General features: G+C 35.3%; 1 protein-coding gene across 1 annotated transcript in view; it reads left to right on the forward strand.

The window, feature by feature from the left end:
• Positions 1 to 1,466: 1,466 nt before the first annotated feature.
• LOC130630160 (uncharacterized) overlaps positions 1,467 to 21,498 on the forward strand; it is a 36,315-nt gene continuing 16,283 nt past the window's right edge. The window contains exon 1 of the mRNA XM_057443552.1: positions 1,467 to 21,282. Within this exon, the coding sequence (XP_057299535.1) occupies positions 1,467 to 3,095 (1,629 nt within the window). The 3' untranslated portion in view covers positions 3,096 to 21,282. The remainder of the gene's footprint in view (positions 21,283 to 21,498) is intronic.

Raw genomic sequence — 21,498 nt, forward strand, 5'->3', positions numbered from 1 at the left:
CGACGACAAACACAAAAAACATCCTGGTAACTGACCAACGCTCTGTTGGTCTTGCACCTTTTTTCTGTGCGAGGAAACGGCGAAAACTTTTCTTCAACCAAGCATGAAAGAAGATGTTTTCTCATTTTTGCAATGTCGAATTTTTGACCTACAGGAGTAACGCCAAACAATGCATCGACAAGAAAAGCTACGGCAAAAACTCCACAATCAATAGAGTTTTTTTGTTGATGGACAGGAGAAATGTTAACAGATAAGGTGCTTCTAAGTGAATGCGATATCGGCTATCTGCTTCCATACCGCTTCAGCAATTCTTCCAGCAAGTGAGTTAATATATCTAAATTAAGAAGAATAAAGAAACGTCTGCAATCCTTCTGGGGAAGTGATTGTTTTTCATTCTATTTTTTTTTCATAATAGTTGAGAACGTTAGACCAAACAGAACAGTAGTAGCAAGTTGGTTCTAAGCACAAAATTTGCTCACCTCTTTATCATCCAAGGAAAACACAGCAGTCCAGTGATCTGCATGAAATAGTATCTGTGCAAAATTTTCTTTGTGATGACTGAACCATCCCTTTTCACCAGAGTATGGGTGTTTTTTATTTATCGAAAATGACTTTTTAAACTTTTTCGGAGCAATTGATGGTCTGGAAATAGATGCACTGGCTCTCCTTTTCAAATTAGGCGAACTTTGTATTAAATTTGCCTTTTGTGCTGTTTGAAGAGTTGTTTTAGCGGAATTCAATAATGCTGTAATTTCAGTGGTGTATGATCTCAACAGCTCCTCGTCCTTCACAAGATATGTTAAGTCGTAAAATTCTTTTAATTTTACTCTCAATCTTTTTTGACTTTCTTTGAGACTGTTTCTGTATGTGTGTATATTATAATTAGCTGTAATAATCACAGGGGTCTCAAATTTACTTACTTTACTACTATTAGCATTGTCCTGCTGCGATACGTCTGTATGTTCGGTACTGTCTTTGGAGCATCTTGTGATGGAAAACTTTGAACGATGTTCATACTCATACTTCCCTAGTTCCGCTCTAAACTCTTCATATGACTTAAATGTTTCAAAATCTAAAAGAAATCACTTAATAATGTCTAAGTTTTTCGGTTTTTTTTCTACTTAGCTAATCAATTATGCATAATAGTAAAAATATACCTGTAGCTTCTTCTTTCTTGTTTGGGAGCTCGTTTTTAATATTATCAATCGACTTTTCTTCCCTAATAGATTCCATATCACAGGTAAACTTGGAGAAGAAAGAAATAATAATCAGTGAAAAATATTCTCAACAATACACCAATCAACCCCGTAGCTCTCAACCCCGCATAAAGGAAACTGGGCTCTAGTTTAGAGGGGACAGACAAGAAGCGCCGCGTTATTTCAAGAGGGTTTCAAGAGCAGAAAGACATATTTATTTTATAATACATAGCAAACTTATATTTTTAAACAGTTTTTATTAAAACTACAATGGGGCCAGTCAATTGCGCTGTTGTTGAATGCACTAACAACTCAAGGATGTTAGAAAAGTGGAAGAATAGTGAAATTGAAACTCATGGTGTGCTGAAAAAAGAATGTGGCTGTGAGCAACCCTTCAAATTATATTGCTTTCCTGGGCCTGTCAGATATTTGGAAAAAAGACAGAAGTGGTTAAAACTTATTAAAAGAGTTAACCCAGATAAAAGTCAGTGGCAGCCAAAAAGCAGTGATCGCATTTGTAGTATTCATTTTGTTGACAATGTGCCAAGTGTGGAAAACCCTAATCCTACACTAAATATGGGTTATGAAATGCGTCAGAGTACTTCAAGAAGAACACTGTTTAAAAACCCATTACCGTCAGCCAAAAAGAAATCCAAGAAAATTGATGATAGAGAAACCCTTGGTGTAACTGAAGCAAATCCTTTCTTGTCACCGCCACGTTCTCCTGATCAACAATTGACTGTTGACATTTTTACACCACCTACGCAAGATCATCAGTACTGCCTGTCCGAAGGCACCAAGCAATGCCTTGTCTGTAAAGATAAGAAGAGCTTGATATTTTCGATGACGAGAAAAATTGGGACATTATCACGTGAAAACAAAAAACTGAAAAAAGAAGCCCTATTGCAAAAAAATCAAAATACTCCATTTAGTTCACAAAAGATTAAAACTGACACCAAAATGAACTTTTATACTGGAATAATGACAATTGCAGCTTTTAATGCTATTTTTGCACTTCTGAAGCCTTACATTTCGTGTATGGTTTATTGGAAGGGATGTTCAAAAGCACGTAAAGCAACACACTCTAAAATAAAAAGGCAAAATAATAACTCCAATACCACCACGAAAAAGCTTTCTGCAAAAAATGAGTTTTTATTGACATTAAGGAGACTGAGACTTGGTCTGTTAAATGAGGATTTAGCAGATAGGTTTTGCATCTCCACAACATTATGTTCTAACATTTTTACGTCGTGGGTTAAATTCCTTAGAAAAACATTAGCTGATGTGTTAGTTAATTGGATACCAAAGGAAAGCATTTTGGAACATATCCCTGATATCTACAAGGAAAAGGGGTACGGAAATGTAAGGTGCATAATTGATTGTTCTGAGATATTCATTGAACGATCCAAGTCCTTAAATGTTCAAGCTGTCACATGGTCAGACTATAAACTTCATAACACTGTAAAGTTTTTAATTGGTATTTCTCCTACTGGTTATATAACCTTTTTATCTGATTGCTATGGGGGAAGAGCTTCAGACAAATTTATTTGCAATGACAGTGGCTTTTTTGAATTACTAAAATATGGAGACAATATAATGGCAGACAGAGGATTCCAGATCACAGAGGAACTCCTTTTACGATACTGCCATCTAGTTGTACCTCCAGGAGCCAGGTTAAAATCACAAATGACATTTATGGAATTCAGCAAAACCAAATCCGTGGCAAACTTAAGAATACACGTGGAAAGGTCAATACGGCGTATTAAAACTTATCGTATCTTGCAGACACCTCTACCAATTACAATGCTGCATCACGTTGATGATATTGTCCGTACATGTGCTGCATTTTGTAACTTGAAATCCATGTTAATTCAAAAAGCTAAAAAAAAGGACAGTTAATTTATTATATTTGATTAGGTATATTTATGTACATAGCTATAGCTGTTTTTTGTATAAATTTAATATTTTCACGCATTTGTAAAAAAAAAGTCTTGATCGTCTAATGTAAGACACACACCTACATTGTATTAAATCCAGGTTCAAGTCCTGGTCAAGGTATTATGAATGTAATTTAGATCAAGACGATCATTAGACGATCAAGGCTTTACGCAATTTTTTTCTAAAATATATACACAAAATATACAAATACATCAGTTAGTTTTAAACATTAAAACTAAAATCTATAAATTTTTCATAAAATAGCTTTATCATCTCAATTAAATTTTTACAAAAATCTTCATCATACAAAATGTCATCAATAACAAAGTCATGCGAAGTCCAAACCATAAAAAAACATTTTTTCAAATTTTTGCATACATTTGCAATTGACACTGCGTGTAATATTTGTGTGATTTTTTTAACACCTTCTTTCCATTCCTTTCAACCAGAAAATCAAGTACCACATCTGTTGGGGACTTGTGGCTTATTGAAAAGGGGCACTTTATTTCCAGACAGCTAGGCGAACAGCAGCAACAAGTCACCAACCCATCAGGACTAGCACCAACAAACTTCACGTCACCGTCAATAAATAAGCCACAAGACCGCACTTCTACATTTTTATGCTCTTTCTTTATTTCTTTTTTAAATGCGGCTAACGCAACAGGCTCCATTTCTCTTCCATATTTCTCTTCCATTTTCCGTGGTCTGACTTCTTTTCGGTTAGGTAGCCATTCACAAGCTTTGGCTGTGCATGATGGATTTGTCAGCCCACATGTTACTGCAGCATCTACTCGAAACAAAAGTGCAGCAATATGGTTGCATGTCTCAGACATTCCTGCCATGCAGGTGCAGTGTGCTGACATAATCCGATTACTTTCTCCTTTCAGAACGCATACCCATAGTTTATGAGGTGGATCATTTAATCGTTCTGAAGGCCTGCAATCTCCTTTTTTAAAAAGCAGTACTTTGAATCTTCGTCAATCGGATGGTACATTATTGGGCCTAGCCAACCATTTGTAAAATAGCTATATGCTTTGCTTGTTTTGTAATCGTTTAGGTCGTCACTCCCCAGTGTGCTAGGAGTAAAGGTTAAATAATTAAAAATATTTCCATATGTAATCATTGGCCAAAACGATACACCGTCTTCCTCCGCTAACCATCCAGAAGTAATGTCCATTGGGTCAGGTATAACACCATCTTCAACTAATAATTTGCTCACATACTCTTCGTTTAACTGCTCTTCTACCTGCGCTGCAGTTTTTACCAGCTTTACATTATTCTCACTAGCAGAAAATACCCTTGCCACCAACTCACATTTCCTTCCAGACACCTTTAAACCCCGCATTCTTAAATATTTTTGTAATTCTTCAACTTTCATCTTGCTTATCATTTCAAACTCCATTGTAAATGAGCGTGTTTACTTCTTCTTGTCCCTCCTATACTAGTTACTAGTCTTTTCCTCCGACGCGGTGTCATAATGGTAGCCGGATGGGGTTGATTGGTGTATGTTAGGAATAATCCGAAGAATAATCTATTCACTATTTCGAAAAGAAAAAAAATGTTGTAGTTACCTACCAAATTTATCTTAAACTTTTTCTATTTCGATAAAATAAATATTTTGAACCAAATTTCAATAATAAAAAAAATAATAAACTTGTCAGTAAAACAGTACAAAACAAATTAATTTCGTACAAACAACTATAAATCGTAATTGAATGATCACCCACGTGGTGTATCTAAAGCATCAACACTTTGAATATATATAAACAACTTTTCCGCGTAAAATTATTGCTTACATCCAACTCGCATTCAGTGAATCGTGGACTCGCTTTTTTAACTTGGTTCTGAGTCGCGCTGCATCTAGCCGCTACCCGCCCAGACGTGTTATTAATATCCAGTTCTTCCAAAACTGTAATTATGGTAGAACTGACTTGTCAATGTGAAGAGAACACAAATAAACAAATATTCTTCACTTTGTTATGCTATGAAAAACAATGGATGGATCGTGCCTTTCTTTGCCAATGAGGTGGGTGCAGGGCGTTTCTGTTCAGAATCAGTAAGGACCTGTTTTCGTCGCCTTGGTTTCCCTAACAAGCCTTTACGTTCCCTATTAATATCCCTAACTTTTACCTCCTTGAGTGCTTCTTTTTACATCTGGATGTCTCGAAATTCTACCACTCGGGTTGAGTCTGAAAAGGCCCCAATCATTCCTGAAGTTTCTTCTGTTACAAATATGGAATGTAAGAAATCAAAAACCCCTGAGAAATCTTCCGTAAGTCACACCAAAACTTGTATAATTAAAAAACCCGAAAAACTTGCTACAAGGTCTTCCAAAACAACAGTCCCATTGCCATCTAACCCTGATTTTATCATCATATCATCATCACATCATATCTCAGCTGCGAAGGAAAGTGCATTTAATATCTTTGCTCACTCAAGTCATTTAAGGCCGGGCAAAAAATATTGTTATTTTTTTACTGAACATTTTTTCCGAAAAAATTATCGGCAAATAATTAATCATCGTGCATGCGTATAAAAAGTTAATTTATGTTTTCGTTGAACCTGACGAGAAAGAAGACACGTAAACAAAAATGGTGGATTGTAGGCAGTGGCACTCTGTTTGTGGCTGGTAGCTTTTCGCTGTTCATTTATTATTTCTTCATTACATCATCTCCCTCCTCCAAACAATTTAACAACAGTTAAAATACTCTTTCCAACTTGGAATATAGTTATATAAAATACAGATAAAAGCTAATTATATAATGTAATAATATAAGTTCTCAACCACACTCCTCTATAAATTAAAACACCTAAAAATTTGGTTACTTTGATATTCAGCTACAGTTAAAAACATATATATGTCTAATATAAAAAAGCAAAATATACTTTTTTCTAACCTAGCTAAAGAGAAACGGAAAAAAAACACTTATACACCTCTCATACAATATCAACATTTTGTTCCATAAAACGACTTTTTTTCTGAAGTTTTCATGAGGCAAGCAGGGCAGAAATAAGCATAACTTCTGGATGAAACAAGAGTGTTGATAAGCCACAAAACTTTGTGTATCGGTAAAACCAATGAACTAGAGGTTACTGTCTTCGTCTCTAGAAATATATACATACAGAAAAAATATTATTTTGTAAAGGTAGCTAGCTAGACAATTCATATTTTTTAGCTCCTAGTTTTAGTAAAATTATGTATAGCTATAATGTAGTGTAATTATGAAATTATGTCTGACATCCTTCAAAGTCCCAAGTTCCATGTTCTTTTTAGCGCCTTTATGATCTTTGTATGCTGAACCAATCGTTTGATGTTCTTGTCATATAGGATATCTGAATTTGTTGGAGTTGCTAAGTTATTTTTTATTGTGAATTGGACTTCCCACTGTCTGATTTTTTCTTTGATTTCTGTTTCTTTTCTCAACACCGAAGTTTGGATTCTTGCTAACTTATCTTGGTAAATACCATGATTCCATTTGTTTGGGTTTCTTTTTAATTGATCTTTCGCTTTGTCTAATCCATACACTTCGTCACTTCCTAATACTTGATACAGTTTTGAACCTTCTTTTGTTTTGAATTTTTTTTCATCGTTAACAATTGGACTTTCTTTTGTACAAAATGGTTGTGCCTTTCGAGATTTCCTGCTTTTCGGGGTTGAATGGACAAGGACATCAATTAGAGTGTTAACCGACGAATGCGATACCATACTTGAATTTAGACTTTCTCCCGTCGAGCTGGGAGATGGATTTATATCAGAATCTACTATTTTTGGTGTTGTAGTTGGTGATGGTGTCTTGTTTGTGAGGGAAGGTGTGTCATCAAGAATATTTTCTCCGTCGGTTTCTTTTTCAGTCATGAAAATAATTTTTTCAGCACACTCTTCCTTCTCATCCTCTGCTGCTTCTATGGTAATTTCTTTGCGTACCTTGCTCACTGCCAAATTTATAAATCTCATTTTAGGTGTAACTGATGGCAGGACAACTTCACTTTGTTGGCACTTTTCCCAAATATTTTTCAGCATTTTTTCAATATCTTTTAGTGTTGTTGAACGAAAGTGGTGCAACTTCGGACCTGCTTGATGAAAATCTTTGTTTTGAGAGCCATCGAAAAACTCTATACCATAATCATCTTCTCTCCACCATACTCCTTCTCCATAACATACGTAGTCACTCACTCTTTCAAGGTGACAAAGCCATGATTTTTTGTGTTTTTCAATGAAAGTTTTTGTGATGTAGGTGTTTTTATTTTTGAGTGATATATCCAGACATTTATATTTTTTCTCAATGTCATTCTCGTAGGACTTTCTTGGTACTTTCTTGCTGACTTTTCGTTCCGCTTGATAACGCAAAATTAAATTTCCTATAATATGGCCTGGATGTTTTGATGAGGTGTTACCTGTGATGGATTTCAACATGTTGAAGATTCTTTCATCGTCTTTACAGTTGATGGAGCTTCCTGATATAATTCGATATTGCATAGGAGCATGAATCATCAAGTTATGAAAATATTTTCAATAAAATTTACTTTGTGTGATATTGATGAAATCATCTTTGAAAAAATCTTTAACCAGGTGGAAATGCTTGAAAGTCATGTTGTATAACTGCAGAATTTGCCTTGGCGTTCTTTTAAGAGCATTGGAATATAATATACGTTGGATTTCAATTAAGGTGAGAAGAATCTCTAAATTTTCATAGTCACTGATTTTATTTTTCAATGTTGCAGCCAATTTAATTAATCCTCTTCTGTAATCGCACGCCCTGTTGTTATCTCTACCACCAAATGAAATCTTATATGCATTTTCAAAGAATTTTCTTTCTATTTTGTCAAGGTGATGTGGCAATTCGGATAAAAGATTTTTTTTATGTCCTGAAAGATCGTGCATCGGAACAAATTTCGTAATCTTCAAGATTGTACTCAATCAAGGACTGATTGTTTGGATTTTGAAAGACTAGACTTGGAACTCTTTGTATTCCTCGCAAAATTTTTTTCAATGATTTTTCCATTTTATCTTTATTGTTGTAAATGTCATCAAACAGCATTCTTGATCTTAGCTCCTCTTGCAATTCTGTTTTAGTTAAGTGTTCAAATGGATGTAAAATGCCTAAGAAATAGTGAATCATTTTTTAATTAAACTTACATACTTCTGGTGATACCACAATATGATTCATTATATCTACATACTTTTTTCGGAGTTCTTTTTTCCCCACTTTCCATTGTTAACAACGTCAATGCGATCACTGGAATATTTGGTAAAACAATAAAATTTTAGACATGGCTTTGTAATAGTAATGTACTTTACAACAAAAAGAAAACTTTTTTAATTTAGTATACAATACTGTAAAAATCTTTAGACAATTTTCTATTTATTGTCATTTTAGAAGTGTAATATATACCTCAAAGTCCTGATTTCACAAGATCCACTATGCACAAAATCATCCATCATTACTCTTGCAATGTCACATGTTACACATAGATAATGCCCTCCTTTTTGGTTCCCACATTCAAACTGAGCGGCTGGTCCATCACCATGAAAGAACCTACAAAATGATTGTATTGATTACTACTATCATCTTTAAAAGCTGTACATATACATCATTAACTTTGTAGACTGTCAAAAAAGCCTTGTTAGATATACCTGATTTTATCTGTTATTTCTGAACCATTTTTCGATATTAGAGTATTTTCTATTTCCATGATACATTCAATGCGTGTATCAATATACATGATTTGATCATCATTGGCTCTACACTGACCAACAATGTACACTTCAGGTTCTTCTATAACTGCTTGGACATCGATGTTTTCATTCGTCATCTCCATGTATTCAGAATTAGTGTAAAAAACTGCTTCGTCATATAGTAAATTAACTGTGAATACTATATGGCCATGATTAGCTAAAATAAATTATTTTAAAAGTATTAGCACAATACTATTTTATAAACGTTTGTCACCATTCAGTTTCATTTCAGCACTTTTTTTCAACAGTAATACAATTGTTATGATGAGCCAGCATGATTAAATGTGTTAATTTTAAAGTGAAATATTAGTCTTGCAATATTATATACATACCTATCACAGATGCATCATGCCATATTTGTAAATTACGAGTCGTTTCAAACTTTTTTAATAAGTTTTGCTTCTCATCAGTTGTTGCATCATATTGAAATTCATTAAGATTTTTCAGACGGCTGTCCACTTCTTCATCTGTTAGTAATTTGTAATGAGTGTTCGGTTTGCTTTGCATGTATTTCTCATATTTTTGCAAGGTATGTTTCTGATATACAATAATGGCAACTTTCTTCCCTCAGTTTCGATTGATTGTTCTGTGATGTTGTTATCTTGAACAATATATTTTTTCATCTTTTTCGCTGGTATTACTTCTCCAAGAGTATATTCTCCAGATTCAAGTTTGCGTTTTATGTCATTCTTCAGCTGAGTGTTAGTGCATTCCAATGGCATAGAAATTTCACTGCCAGGAAATTTTTTTTTTGACCTTCTAATCATTGCATTTCCATTATTTCTTTTTTTTTTCAATTAAATCATCTATGTCTACACCTTCACTGATTAAAAAAGCCTTCACTATCTGACCACCGTTTTTCGAGTATTCACCATTTTCATTTTTCACTCCATATTTTCGTGCCAATTCTGACCAATTTCCAACTTTTATTTTTTTATCCAAATTAGAATGTATTTCCTTAAGTAGGTTTTCCTTGTCCCATGTCATTTCATGCAAAACTCCTGTGTGGGTTTTTTGTTTCACTATTCCAATACTCTCATTATGTATTCGAGCACGGACTCGTGTTTCTGCAACTTCATGATTTTCAAATGACCTCAGCATTCTTTCCTTGTTTCTAGAACTTAGTGATTGACGTGTACCGAGACACCTTTCCACTGATGTTGAACGTAGGTCATTGTTGATTGTGTTAGTTATATCTCTCAGTTGTTTTCTTTTTATTTGCCTTTTTTGATAATTTGAGAGTTTGCTCTGAATATTGAACTCTGGTATTTTTAACAACGTATCAGTAAAGGAAGTTTCATACTTTTCTTTAAATCTACTGTCAAGCGATTTAACTATGTTCCTTGCAGTGTTCTTTGGTTTGGAGTCAATTTTAAATTGTATTGAACTTTTAGCTGTATCACTTTTTCCTGACAATGATCCACTAAAACTTTCCATTCCTGTAGTGAAATTTTCAAGACAGCCTTTACAATTTTCCAATGTGTGTTTTGATCTGTCATTGTCTGACATGTTCATAAAGACAGTGGGTGAAAATGTTTTGAAGAAAAATTGCTTTTCCTTGTTTTTGTATTTCGCTAGTTTCAATAAACTAGCCTTGAGCTTTCCCATTCCATTGTTAAATGTTCGATAATCAACTGTATATTCTGCTTTTCTCTCTAGGAAAAATGCTATGAAGCGATCAAGTTTTTGTTGAACTGATAGCCCCTGGATAAGATCTTCATCGTTGGTTAAATATGGCATATTCAATCGTCTCAGATGTAATATGACTTTGGCGAATCCACACGAAGTATGATTTGTAAATACGGCCATGCTCGAATGAAGAATATTTACTTAACTTACTATATATAAAGAAATCATGCACACACCGATAACATATTTAACGCGGGAAACTTTTATAGTTGTTTACATTTTTTTTCTACCATTTTCCTAATATATTTAATTCTAAATTATTTGCTATTGTTTTATCTGCGTTTTTTATTGGTTAATGCTAAATTAATTATTTTCATATGTAATGTTAATGTATAATTTATGCAGAAATATACTATTAATATTAAACCGATTTATTGTTTATATTGGTTGTCGTTCTGCATAATTAACGATTATTGCGCTCGTTCCCGAATTTGTGCCAAATGACCCGATTTTGTGTTAAAATTACCGAGAATCATTAAAAATAGTTTAGGAATCACTTATTCAAAGCTAATTTTACCGAAACCTAATAAATTATATCAACGACAACTTCTGAAAAAAACATGTAATCGATCAAGCGTGATTTCGCAAGGAAACGTATGTTTTTTTAACTTTTTTGGTGCGTCTGATTATGTAAATACATACATAAACTGAAATTTAGTGACTTTGTAAGTGGAAAGTGCTGACGATCGACTAATCATAGATGCTCTAGAATGGTACGGTTCGTTTGAAATCAATTTCACGTGTTTATACCGAGTGAAAAGTGTGCCTAAATCCATTACATGGCACTGTATGCCTTGGTAAATCATTCCAACAGACAGATGTAAGAGAAGATATTTAATAATACTCCATATTAAACCATAGCTGAAAGAAGCATCTTTTCAGCAAAAAAAAACAGCATGTGAATAGCGTCAATACAAGCCGAGATATAAGAAAATGAAAAACACCAATTTTCCGATCAAAATTGAGAAAGCCCGGCCTTAAATGACTTGAGCAGCACGACGTCCCCGAGGTTCTTGAATATCTCCTACCTGGTCTGTCATTAGAATTTCCATTTCTTGGAAGTCTTTTTAGTATTGGCATCAAGACATGAACCACTTGCAATTCATGTCATATTACCAGCTCCTCAGAAGTTATAGCACCATGCATCCAACTTTCTCTGCACCCTACGTTACAATCTTCCTTAGATAATTTCTTTGAAAGCGAGGAGTTGTCAGACACCAATGCCTACTTTTGCCATGTTTGCAACGCTCATCAAACTGCTCTAGTTGAAAAAGAGGTAGTGTCGTGCGGTTCCCATCTCATTTTACAGCTAAAACGTTTTGCCAGTGCCAACGGCCTTGTGTCAAAAATTGCCTCTCGTATTACTGCTTACCCTGGTACCCTTTCCTGCCCTTGGTTAAAGTTCTGTTTATCTTTTCAAATGTGTTGTGTCCTTTTTATGTTTTTATATTTTTTAAATTAATTCCTTGTAAAAAGGGAGAATTGTGGTTTTAGAGGCATTTTCTCTAGAGGAGTATAACCTCTAGCTTATTTCCAAAGGCCTAACAGGTTGGGTTTATCATTGCGGTGGCTTGACACCTCTTTGTAAATTATTTTCTTAATTGAACTGGGGAAAGAAATGTGGCTGAAGATATCGCTGCGCAGTAAAGTTTTGAATGGGAGTCGAAATAGGTGACATAAGCTGTGGTTGTGGCACTGACAAAATTTGCAAAGACTTTGGTTATTTTGCAAAAATTGTTGTTTCCGATGTTTCAATTGAAATCTCCTGATGGAATACCACCGTCTCGATTAGAAAACCTTAGCTTCGTCATATCCAGGCGATCATCCGCATCTTTGCACTTAACCACCTGAGCACTGCCTTGGGAATGCGATTGGGCTACTGGTGCTGGAAGTGGATCTTTGGCTGTTTCCTAGCAGCAAGGCAGTTTGACGCGTGAAGAAAAGTGAGAATTCCTTTGTTTTAAATTTGCTTCTTATACCACAATTGCAAGGTGGGTGCGTTTATCGTATAGAGCGTCAAGCCAGTCTCAAGTCCAAAACAATTGGCAATTGCATAATCCTCATGCGGAGGAACGTTTTTTGTCATATTTTTGTAGCTTCTCGTAAAGAGCCTTTGTGTTTTTGGCATCCCTGTTGCTGACACTACTCCCATTTAATGCCATGAAAGCACAACGTAGAACGCCAACCCTTTGCCAACCATAACATCTTTTCAAATGTGTTGTGTCCTTTTTATTTTATTTTTTTTTATATATTTTTTTATTTCCTTGTAAAAAGGGAGAATTGTGCTTTTAGAGGCATATTCTCTAGAGGAGTACAACCTCTAGCTTGTTTCCAAAGACCTAATAGGTTGAGTTCATCATTGCGGTGGCTTGCCACCTCTTTGTAAATTATTTTCTTATTTCTCTTCCATCTGCACTCTAACTCTCAGCCTCATTCTTACTTTCCAGATCTACTACCTCTCCCCCTCTAATACGCCTGACAAATCTGTCTTCAAGATGCCTTGCTCGTCAACATCGGAATCGTGAGCATCCTCATTACTGTTAATCAACCAAATTCCGCTTAACGTAATCTACATTGAAAATGATGTCCGTTTGTTTGAACAGGTACTCCATGCCAATGGCTTCCCCAGTGTATTGGTTCGGCGGACATTGGCTGTTTTCCAAATTTTCGTGGACATCTAAATGCAGATCATTGAACGTCGCCACTATTTCTATGTTGAAGAACCTCAAAGAATCTTCAACGAGGCCAGCAACTCCTGTCTCTTCTCATGGCGTTCAATCTACATTCGCGCTGGTACCATGCACGAAGCCAAGGTGCTACCCCTCCAACACCTGTACACATGTAACACAACACCGCCTTCCTTTAGACCTTAGTATACAGCTTGTTGCCAAGTGTGTCCTGAATACAGATTAGATGTTATTTTTTATTATTTCAGATATTCACTACATCAGGTTTCAGAAGAGGTAGTACACCAAGAGCCAGTGAAGCACAGAACTTAGTCTTTAACCAGTTATCTTGTCTCCATTGAACCTTTAACATAAAAATGACTTAAAATCCTTGTTAAAACAGCGAGTGGGCGAAAGAAAATCACTTTGATGGATGATTTCGTATATTTGCCTCTTGTCCACCAACAGCAATGCCTTGCCAATTCTTTTCTGTTGACCGATTTCAGGACGGCTTTCTCTGTCGGCTCACTTACGCCTTGTGCCTTTAATTTCTCCCTTATTTGCCATTATAAGATTGCGGTAATCTTCCACGTCCCATTCGAACAAACAACTTGGTAATTAAAATTATTTAAACTTGACTTTAAAAAAGGAAAGGAAGCTGACAGTATTAAAGCAAAAACTTTTATAAAGTACCTCATACAATATGTGCGATTGCGATGTGCACAGGATGGTTGGAGATGAAACGCGTGCCTTGTCATACTTATCCACAACTCCATCTGCCATATTTGCGCCATATTCGTTACCTACATTCGTTACCTAACTGGCTGAACTTTTTGCTTCGCCAGATAGCTTCTTAAGGATGTTTTTCCTAAGTCTGTTTCAGGACGACGCCAAATACAGAGGTAATGGCCGTCTTCACATTCTAGACTGGAGGTTGCCAGAAGCCATTTTGACTGTGGTAGCACGACAAAGGAATCAGCAACAGCGTAGGAAGAAATTTGATTTTCATAAAAAGACAACCTCTTTTGGTGTTGTTGGCAATCAAAGAAATATTCCATGTTCTTTTTTTATCCATGACTCACTGTGCAGTTTGACTAGAGTGTTGTGCAACGCTGTTGGGCTATTACCTAACGTTCTTGACTTGAGTAGGGATAAAACATTTGAATCTCAAGCATATGTATACCGTAAGAAGCTGATTTAAAATATGATTATCCCAAGCCAGAACAGTGAATCTGCAAGGGCAAATTAGGTACTCAGTTGCTAAGTAGTAATAGTCAGCAACATCTGATATTAGAGATTTAAGCGAATTTTGTTGTAAATCCCGTTTGATTTTAAACTTCTGTTGCAGGATTCTTTGCAACTATACATAACATTCAAATATTCAAATACAAAAAAAAAATAGGTACGTTTATGTCTTAAAATCTAGATTTTATACTCAGATACTTGTGAAAGTGTTGCTCAAACTTTGTTAGAAATCTGCATGCTTAATGACGCTGAGCATTCTTTTAATTCAGAGGTTGATTGACAGAAATGAACTGATGGTGAATCCTAATTAAACATTTCATTAAGTCACGAGGTAATGGTATTTTATTTAAAAATGTTACAAACTTCTAAAAAGACAAGTTTAATATGTGCTTAATAATGTGTTTAACTATTACATACTTATATATATTAAAATTTAATTGCTACCTCTTTTGCAGTTGAAATTGTTCCCCAATTGTAGTTGTACAAGGGCCAACTGTAGAAATTGGTGTGCGTAACAAAGATGAAATCTTTTTTGGTTTAAACTTTGGACAATACAATAAATTGATTTTGAATCCTAAGTAGAAACTTAAAGGATTAAGAATACTATCAAAAAAATCAAAAGACTAAGAAAACAACAATTAGATTTCAAGGTTAAATATGGCCTGTATGGGACTCAAACCCACAACCTCTCACTGAAAATAAGTGATTGCTCTTCCAATTAAGCTAACAATCTTATAAGATGAAACTTTATGCTGTTGTCATAATAAACTTTAAATTTTAAGTTAATATATTATAAATGATAATTTAGGAACTTACCCTGAACTTCTCAGGAGATATTTGTTTTGCGTAATTAAATTGTTTCCGAACAACCACAGAGGAAGAATATACAATAGATGTCGATGTTCTTAGCACAAATGTTGATACATTCTCTTCAGTACTTGACGACAATACAAAACCTTAAACAATTAGTATCAAAAATGTCAATTTATTAATTATATATAATGTGAATCCATACACAAAAACGTTTAGTTAAATGTACACATAAATCCCTAGCCCTTCTTGTTAAAGTTAGTAGGAGTTTGTTTATCAAACACACGCATTCGTATACATATACAGATAAACTTCTCAGTAAATGCGTTTTTCAAGATATATAAAAGTTTCATCTCCTGAGAAAAGGAAGTTTAACTGTCTTTTTGGCAGTAACTTTGGAGGAATAAAACCTCGATGATTTAACCCTAAAACTTCACAGGTTGAGTATTTCATTGTGCCTTGTGTTCAAAATTTTCTCCTTCTTAGAACGTTATTCACACAAAATCCTCACTTGTTTAAGAAATTCCCAAACGGCTTAACATCAAACATACACTTGCGTCTGGGGCATTTCTTTTTTACAGCCATCTTTTTTGCCCCAAAGGAATATGGTAGCGGTTGTTGTCCCCTACCAAACGTATAATCTCCATTTGCAAACAAGTACAATCTCCTCTCCAAGGCAAATTTAGGCATTCTAACGTGAAAAAATGACAACAGAAATCCTTTTATAGCACTTATGCGGTGTATTGGTGTAAACAACCACAATAATAACCAATACTGCGTAACCACACTACAAATTTACAACATTATAAAACACAGGGACTATAGTATTAGCACTAACTGAAAGCTTGGCTTCATATTTATCATCAGCAGCTAAAAGACAAGCTGAGCAAACATTTTCTATTATGGAGCTCATAGACGACTTTATGCGTTTCTAATTAATCCACAAGAGACAAACTAAAGCCTACCTAAACTTCCGAGAACAGAAGCAACTACAAATAACTTTTGATGCCTAAACACCCAAAACATAGTGCCACCTAGCTAGCCATACAAACACAGATACATAAATTCCAAAAAGATATTATTAAATCAAACACTCAAACAGCCTTTTGTGGCTTTCAAAAGCATAAGAAGAACTGCTACACATCATATAGACACATATTTTCAGCCAAAAGCCAAGAAAAATTCAACAAATGGACAAAATTTTGCACTGCTTCAACTGTTGCATCTTTTCGCTTTTGACCGGTTATTTTGTTTTCTTCGAATTTAGGACGAACCAATGATAAATGCGTATTCCAAATTTACAATGCAATTTCCAATTCTATTCATATAAATTATAATTTCTATTTATACGCTATGAAAGGACCTATTCATAAATTTGGAATAAATTGGAATATGCAACAAAAAGAAAACAATAGGTTTTTGGTTATTTTCAAATGTATGAATCCCCAGACTAACCCGCACCAACTGAAAGGAAGGAAGGGGCATAAAAGACTGGAGAAAAGGGGGAAAAGAGGGGGAAAGAGAAAGGAAAAAGAAAAGGCGTGATGGTGTGTTAGTAAAGGCATATGTTACCCGTTTTACATAAGAAATTACATGAACTTATTTTGTTCCTTTTGTGTCCGCTTTACGCCGCTGCTCTAACCAAATGTTATAGGAAGGTGCATCAGGTTCATACGAACAGTATCGTTCCCCCTTATATTGTCCGTGGCCTTCCTTTATTGGTTGATTGCATTTGCGGAAGGTGTACTCTTTTTCTGGCTTCTTCTTTTTCACAGATGTTGTAGGCTGATGGTATGACAACATGTTGGGCATTTGTAGGTGCGGAATTTGCATCGGTAGTTGGGAAAAAAGATTGTAGAAATGTGGTGGAATGTATGGTTGGCAAAAAGAACTTGGCGCAAGGCATGACATCGGCGCAATAAATTGCGGCTGTAATGTCGGCGGTCTTTGCAGCACCTTTGGTTTAGATGCTCTTTTTCTAGGTGTTTTTTGGGTGCTGGTGTTGTAGCAGCTGACGCTTCATCTGTTTCATTACAAAGTCAGGTGTTGGGATGGCTCCATCTCGATTTAAGAATTTTAGCCTGGCCATATCGGAGCGATTTTCAGGATCTTTGTAATTAACCACGTCAATGTTGCCTCGTGAGTTGGATTGAGCAGCATGAGGTGGAAGAGCATCTGTAGCTGTTTTCTTGCCGTTGGATAGGTGGACAACCTGAAGAAGAGTTAAAATTTCTTCCCTTCTTGTATGATTTTTAAACCACAATCGCGAGGTGGTTTCGTTTATGGTGTAAAATGTCAAACCAGTCTCCTCCAGCAAAGAACTGTTAAAAAGGCGAGCACGGATGTTGTTGTACTCGCCAATGATCCTCTTCAAGCGGGAATCGTATTTCCTTGGATGCACAGAGCTTCGACGATCCTGTTTTTTGATGGCAATAAAGCAGAAAAGGTGCCGGACTAAAAGCATCTTTTTATCGCCACGATCCCTACGTGAACTTCCCGTTTGCGTGAAGAAAACCGGCCTCTCGACTGCCTTTTCATCATGGTTTTTGTATACCAACGGTTTTTTGTCGTATGCCTCAAGATCGTTGTAAAGGGCTTTATTTAAACTTGACTTTAAAAAAGGAAAAGAAGCTGACAGTATTAAAGCTAAAAATTTTATAAAGTACCCCATACAATATGTGCGGATGGTAGGAGATGAAACGCGTGCCTTGTCATACTGATCCACAACTCTATCTGCCATATTTGCGCCATATTCGTTACCTACATTCGTTACCTAACTGGCTGAACTTTTTGCTTCGCCAGATAGCTTCTTAAGGATGTTTTTCCTGAAGTCTGTTTCAGGACGACGCCAAATACAGAGGTAATGGCCGTCTTCACATTCTAGACTGGAGGTTGCCAGAAGCTGATTTAAAATATGATTATCCCAAGCCAGAACAGTGAATCTGCAAGGGCAAATTAGGTACTCAGTTGCTAAGTAGTAATAGTCAGCAACATCTGATATTAGAGATTTAAGCGAATTTTGTTGTAAATCCCGTTTGATTTTAAACTTCTGTTGCAGGATTCTTTACAACTATACATAACATTCAAATATTCAAATACAAAAAAAAATAGGTACGTTGTTTATGTCTTAAAATCTAGATTTTATACTCAGATACTTGTGAAAGTGTTGCTCAAACTTTGTTAGAAATCTGCATGCTTAATGACGCTGAGCATTCTTTTAATTCAGAGGTTGATTGACAGAAATGAACTGATGGTGAATCCTAATTAAACATTTCATTAAGTCACGAGGTAATGGTATTTTATTTAAAAATGTTACAAACTTCTAAAAAGACAAGTTTAATATGTGCTTAATAATGTGTTTAACTATTACATACTTATATATATTAAAATTTAATTGCTACCTCTTTTGCAGTTGAAATTGTTCCCCAATTGTAGTTGTACAAGGGCCAACTGTAGAAATTGGTGTGCGTAACAAAGATGAAATCTTTTTTGGTTTAAACTTTGGACAATACAATAAATTGATTTTGAATCCTAAGTAGAAACTTAAAGGATTAAGAATACTATCAAAAAAATCAAAAGACTAAGAAAACAACAATTAGATTTCAAGGTTAAATATGGCCTGTATGGGACTCAAACCCACAACCTCTCACTGAAAATAAGTGATTGCTCTTCCAATTGAGCTAACAATCTTATAAGATGAAACTTTATGCTGTTGTCATAATAAACTTTAAATTTTAAGTTAATATATTATAAATGATAATTTAGGAACTTACCCTGAACTTCTCAGGAGATATTTGTTTTGCGTAATTAAATTGTTTCCGAACAACCACAGAGGAAGAATATACAATAGATGTCGATGTTCTTAGCACAAATGTTGATACATTCTCTTCAGTACTTGACGACAATACAAAACCTTAAACAATTAGTATCAAAAATGTCAATTTATTAATTATATATAATGTCAATCCATACACAAAAACGTTTAGTTAAATGTACACATAAATCCCTAGCCCTTCTTGTTAAAGTTAGTAGGAGTTTGTTTATCAAACACACGCATGCGTATACATATACAGATAAACTTCTCAGTAAATGCGTTATTCAAGATATATAAAAGTTTCATCTCCTGAAAAAAGGAAGTTTAACTGTCTTTTTGGCAGTAACTTTGGAGGAATAAAACCTCGATGATTTAACCCTAAAACTTCACAGGTTGAGTATTTCATTGTGCCTTGTGTTCAAAATTTTCTCCTTCTTAGAACGTTATTCACACAAAATCCTCACTTGTTTAAGAAATTCCCAAACGGCTTAACATCAAACATACACTTGCGTCTGGGGCATTTCTTTTTTACGGCCATCTTTTTTGCCCCAAAGGAATATGGTAGCGGTTGTTGTCCCCTACCAAACGTATAATCTCCATTCGCAAACAAGTACAATCTCCTCTCCAAGGCAAATTTAGGCATTCTAACGTGAAAAAATGACAACAGAAATCCTTTTATAGCACTTATGCGGTGTATTGGTGTAAACAACCACAATAATAACCAATACTGCGTAACCACACTACAAATTTACAACATTATAAAACACAGGGACTATAGTATTAGCACTAACTGAAAGCTTGGCTTCATATTTATCATCAGCAGCTAAAAGACAAGCTGAGCAAACATTTTCTATTATGGAGCTCATAGACGACTTTATACGTTTCTAATTAATCCACAAGAGACAAACTAAAGCCTACCTAAACTTCCGAGAACAGAAGCAACTACAAATAACTTTTGATGCCTAAAGACCCAAAACATAGTGCCACCTAGCTAGCCATACAAACACAGATACATAAATTCCAAAAAGATATTATTAAATCAAACACTCAAACAGCCTTTTGTGGCTTTCAAAAGCATAAGAAGAACTGCTACACATCATATAGACACATATTTTCAGCCAAAAGCCAAGAAAAATTCAACAAATGGACAAAATTTTGCACTGCTTCAACTATTGCATCTTTTCGCTTTTGACCGGTTATTTTGTTTTCTTCGAATTTAGGACGAACCAATGATAAATGCGTATTCCAAATTTACAATGCAATTTCCAATTCTATTCATATAAATTATAATTTCTATTTATACGCTATGAAAGGACCTATTCATAAATTTGGAATAAATTGGAATATGCAACAAAAAGAAAACAATAAGTTTTTGGTTATTTTCAAATGTATGAATCCCCAGACTAACCCGCACCAACTTTAAGGAAGGAAGGGGCATAAAAGACTGGAGAAAAGGGGGGAAAGAGAAAGGAAAAAGAAAAGGCGTGATGGTGTGTTAGTAAAGGCATATGTTACCCGTTTTACATAAGAAATTACATGAACTTATTTTGTTCCTTTTGTGTCCGCTTTACGCCGCTGCTCTAACCAAATGTTATAGGAAGGTGCATCAGGTTCATACGAACAGTATCGTTCCCCCTTATATTGTCCGTGGCCTTCCTTTATTGGTTGATTGCATTTGCGGAAGGTGTACTCTTTTTCTGGCTTCTTCTTTTTCACAGATGTTGTAGGCTGATGGTATGACAACATGTTGGGCATTTGTAGGTGCGGAATTTGCATCGGTAGTTGGGAAAAAAGATTGTAGAAATGTGGTGGAATGTATGGTTGGCAAAAAGAACTTGGCGCAAGGCATGACATCGGCGCAATAAATTGCGGCTGTAATGTCGGCGGTCTTTGCAGCACCTTTGGTTTAGATGCTCTTTTTCTAGGTGTTTTTTTGGGTGCTGGTGTTGTAGCAGCTGACGCTTCATCTGTTTCATTACAAAGTCAGGTGTTGGGATGGCTCCATCTCGATTTAAGAATTTTAGCCTGGCCATATCGGAGCGATTTTCAGGATCTTTGTAATTAACCACGTCAATGTTGCCTCGTGAGTTGGATTGAGCAGCATGAGGTGGAAGAGCATCTGTAGCTGTTTTCTTGCCGTTGGATAGGTGGACAACCTGAAGAAGAGTTAAAATTTCTTCCCTTCTTGTTTGATTTTTAAACCACAATCGCGAGGTGGTTTCGTTTATGGTGTAAAATGTCAAACCAGTCTCCTCCAGCAAAGAACTGTTAAAAAGGCGAGCACGGATGTTGTTGTACTCGCCAATGATCCTCTTCAAGCGGGAATCGTATTTCCTTGGATGCACAGAGCTTCGACGATCCTGTTTTTTGATGGCAATAAAGCAGAAAAGGTGCCGGACTAAA

This window comes from Hydractinia symbiolongicarpus, chromosome 2 (assembly GCF_029227915.1).
Source record: "Hydractinia symbiolongicarpus strain clone_291-10 chromosome 2, HSymV2.1, whole genome shotgun sequence".
NCBI lineage: Eukaryota > Metazoa > Cnidaria > Hydrozoa > Anthoathecata > Hydractiniidae > Hydractinia > Hydractinia symbiolongicarpus.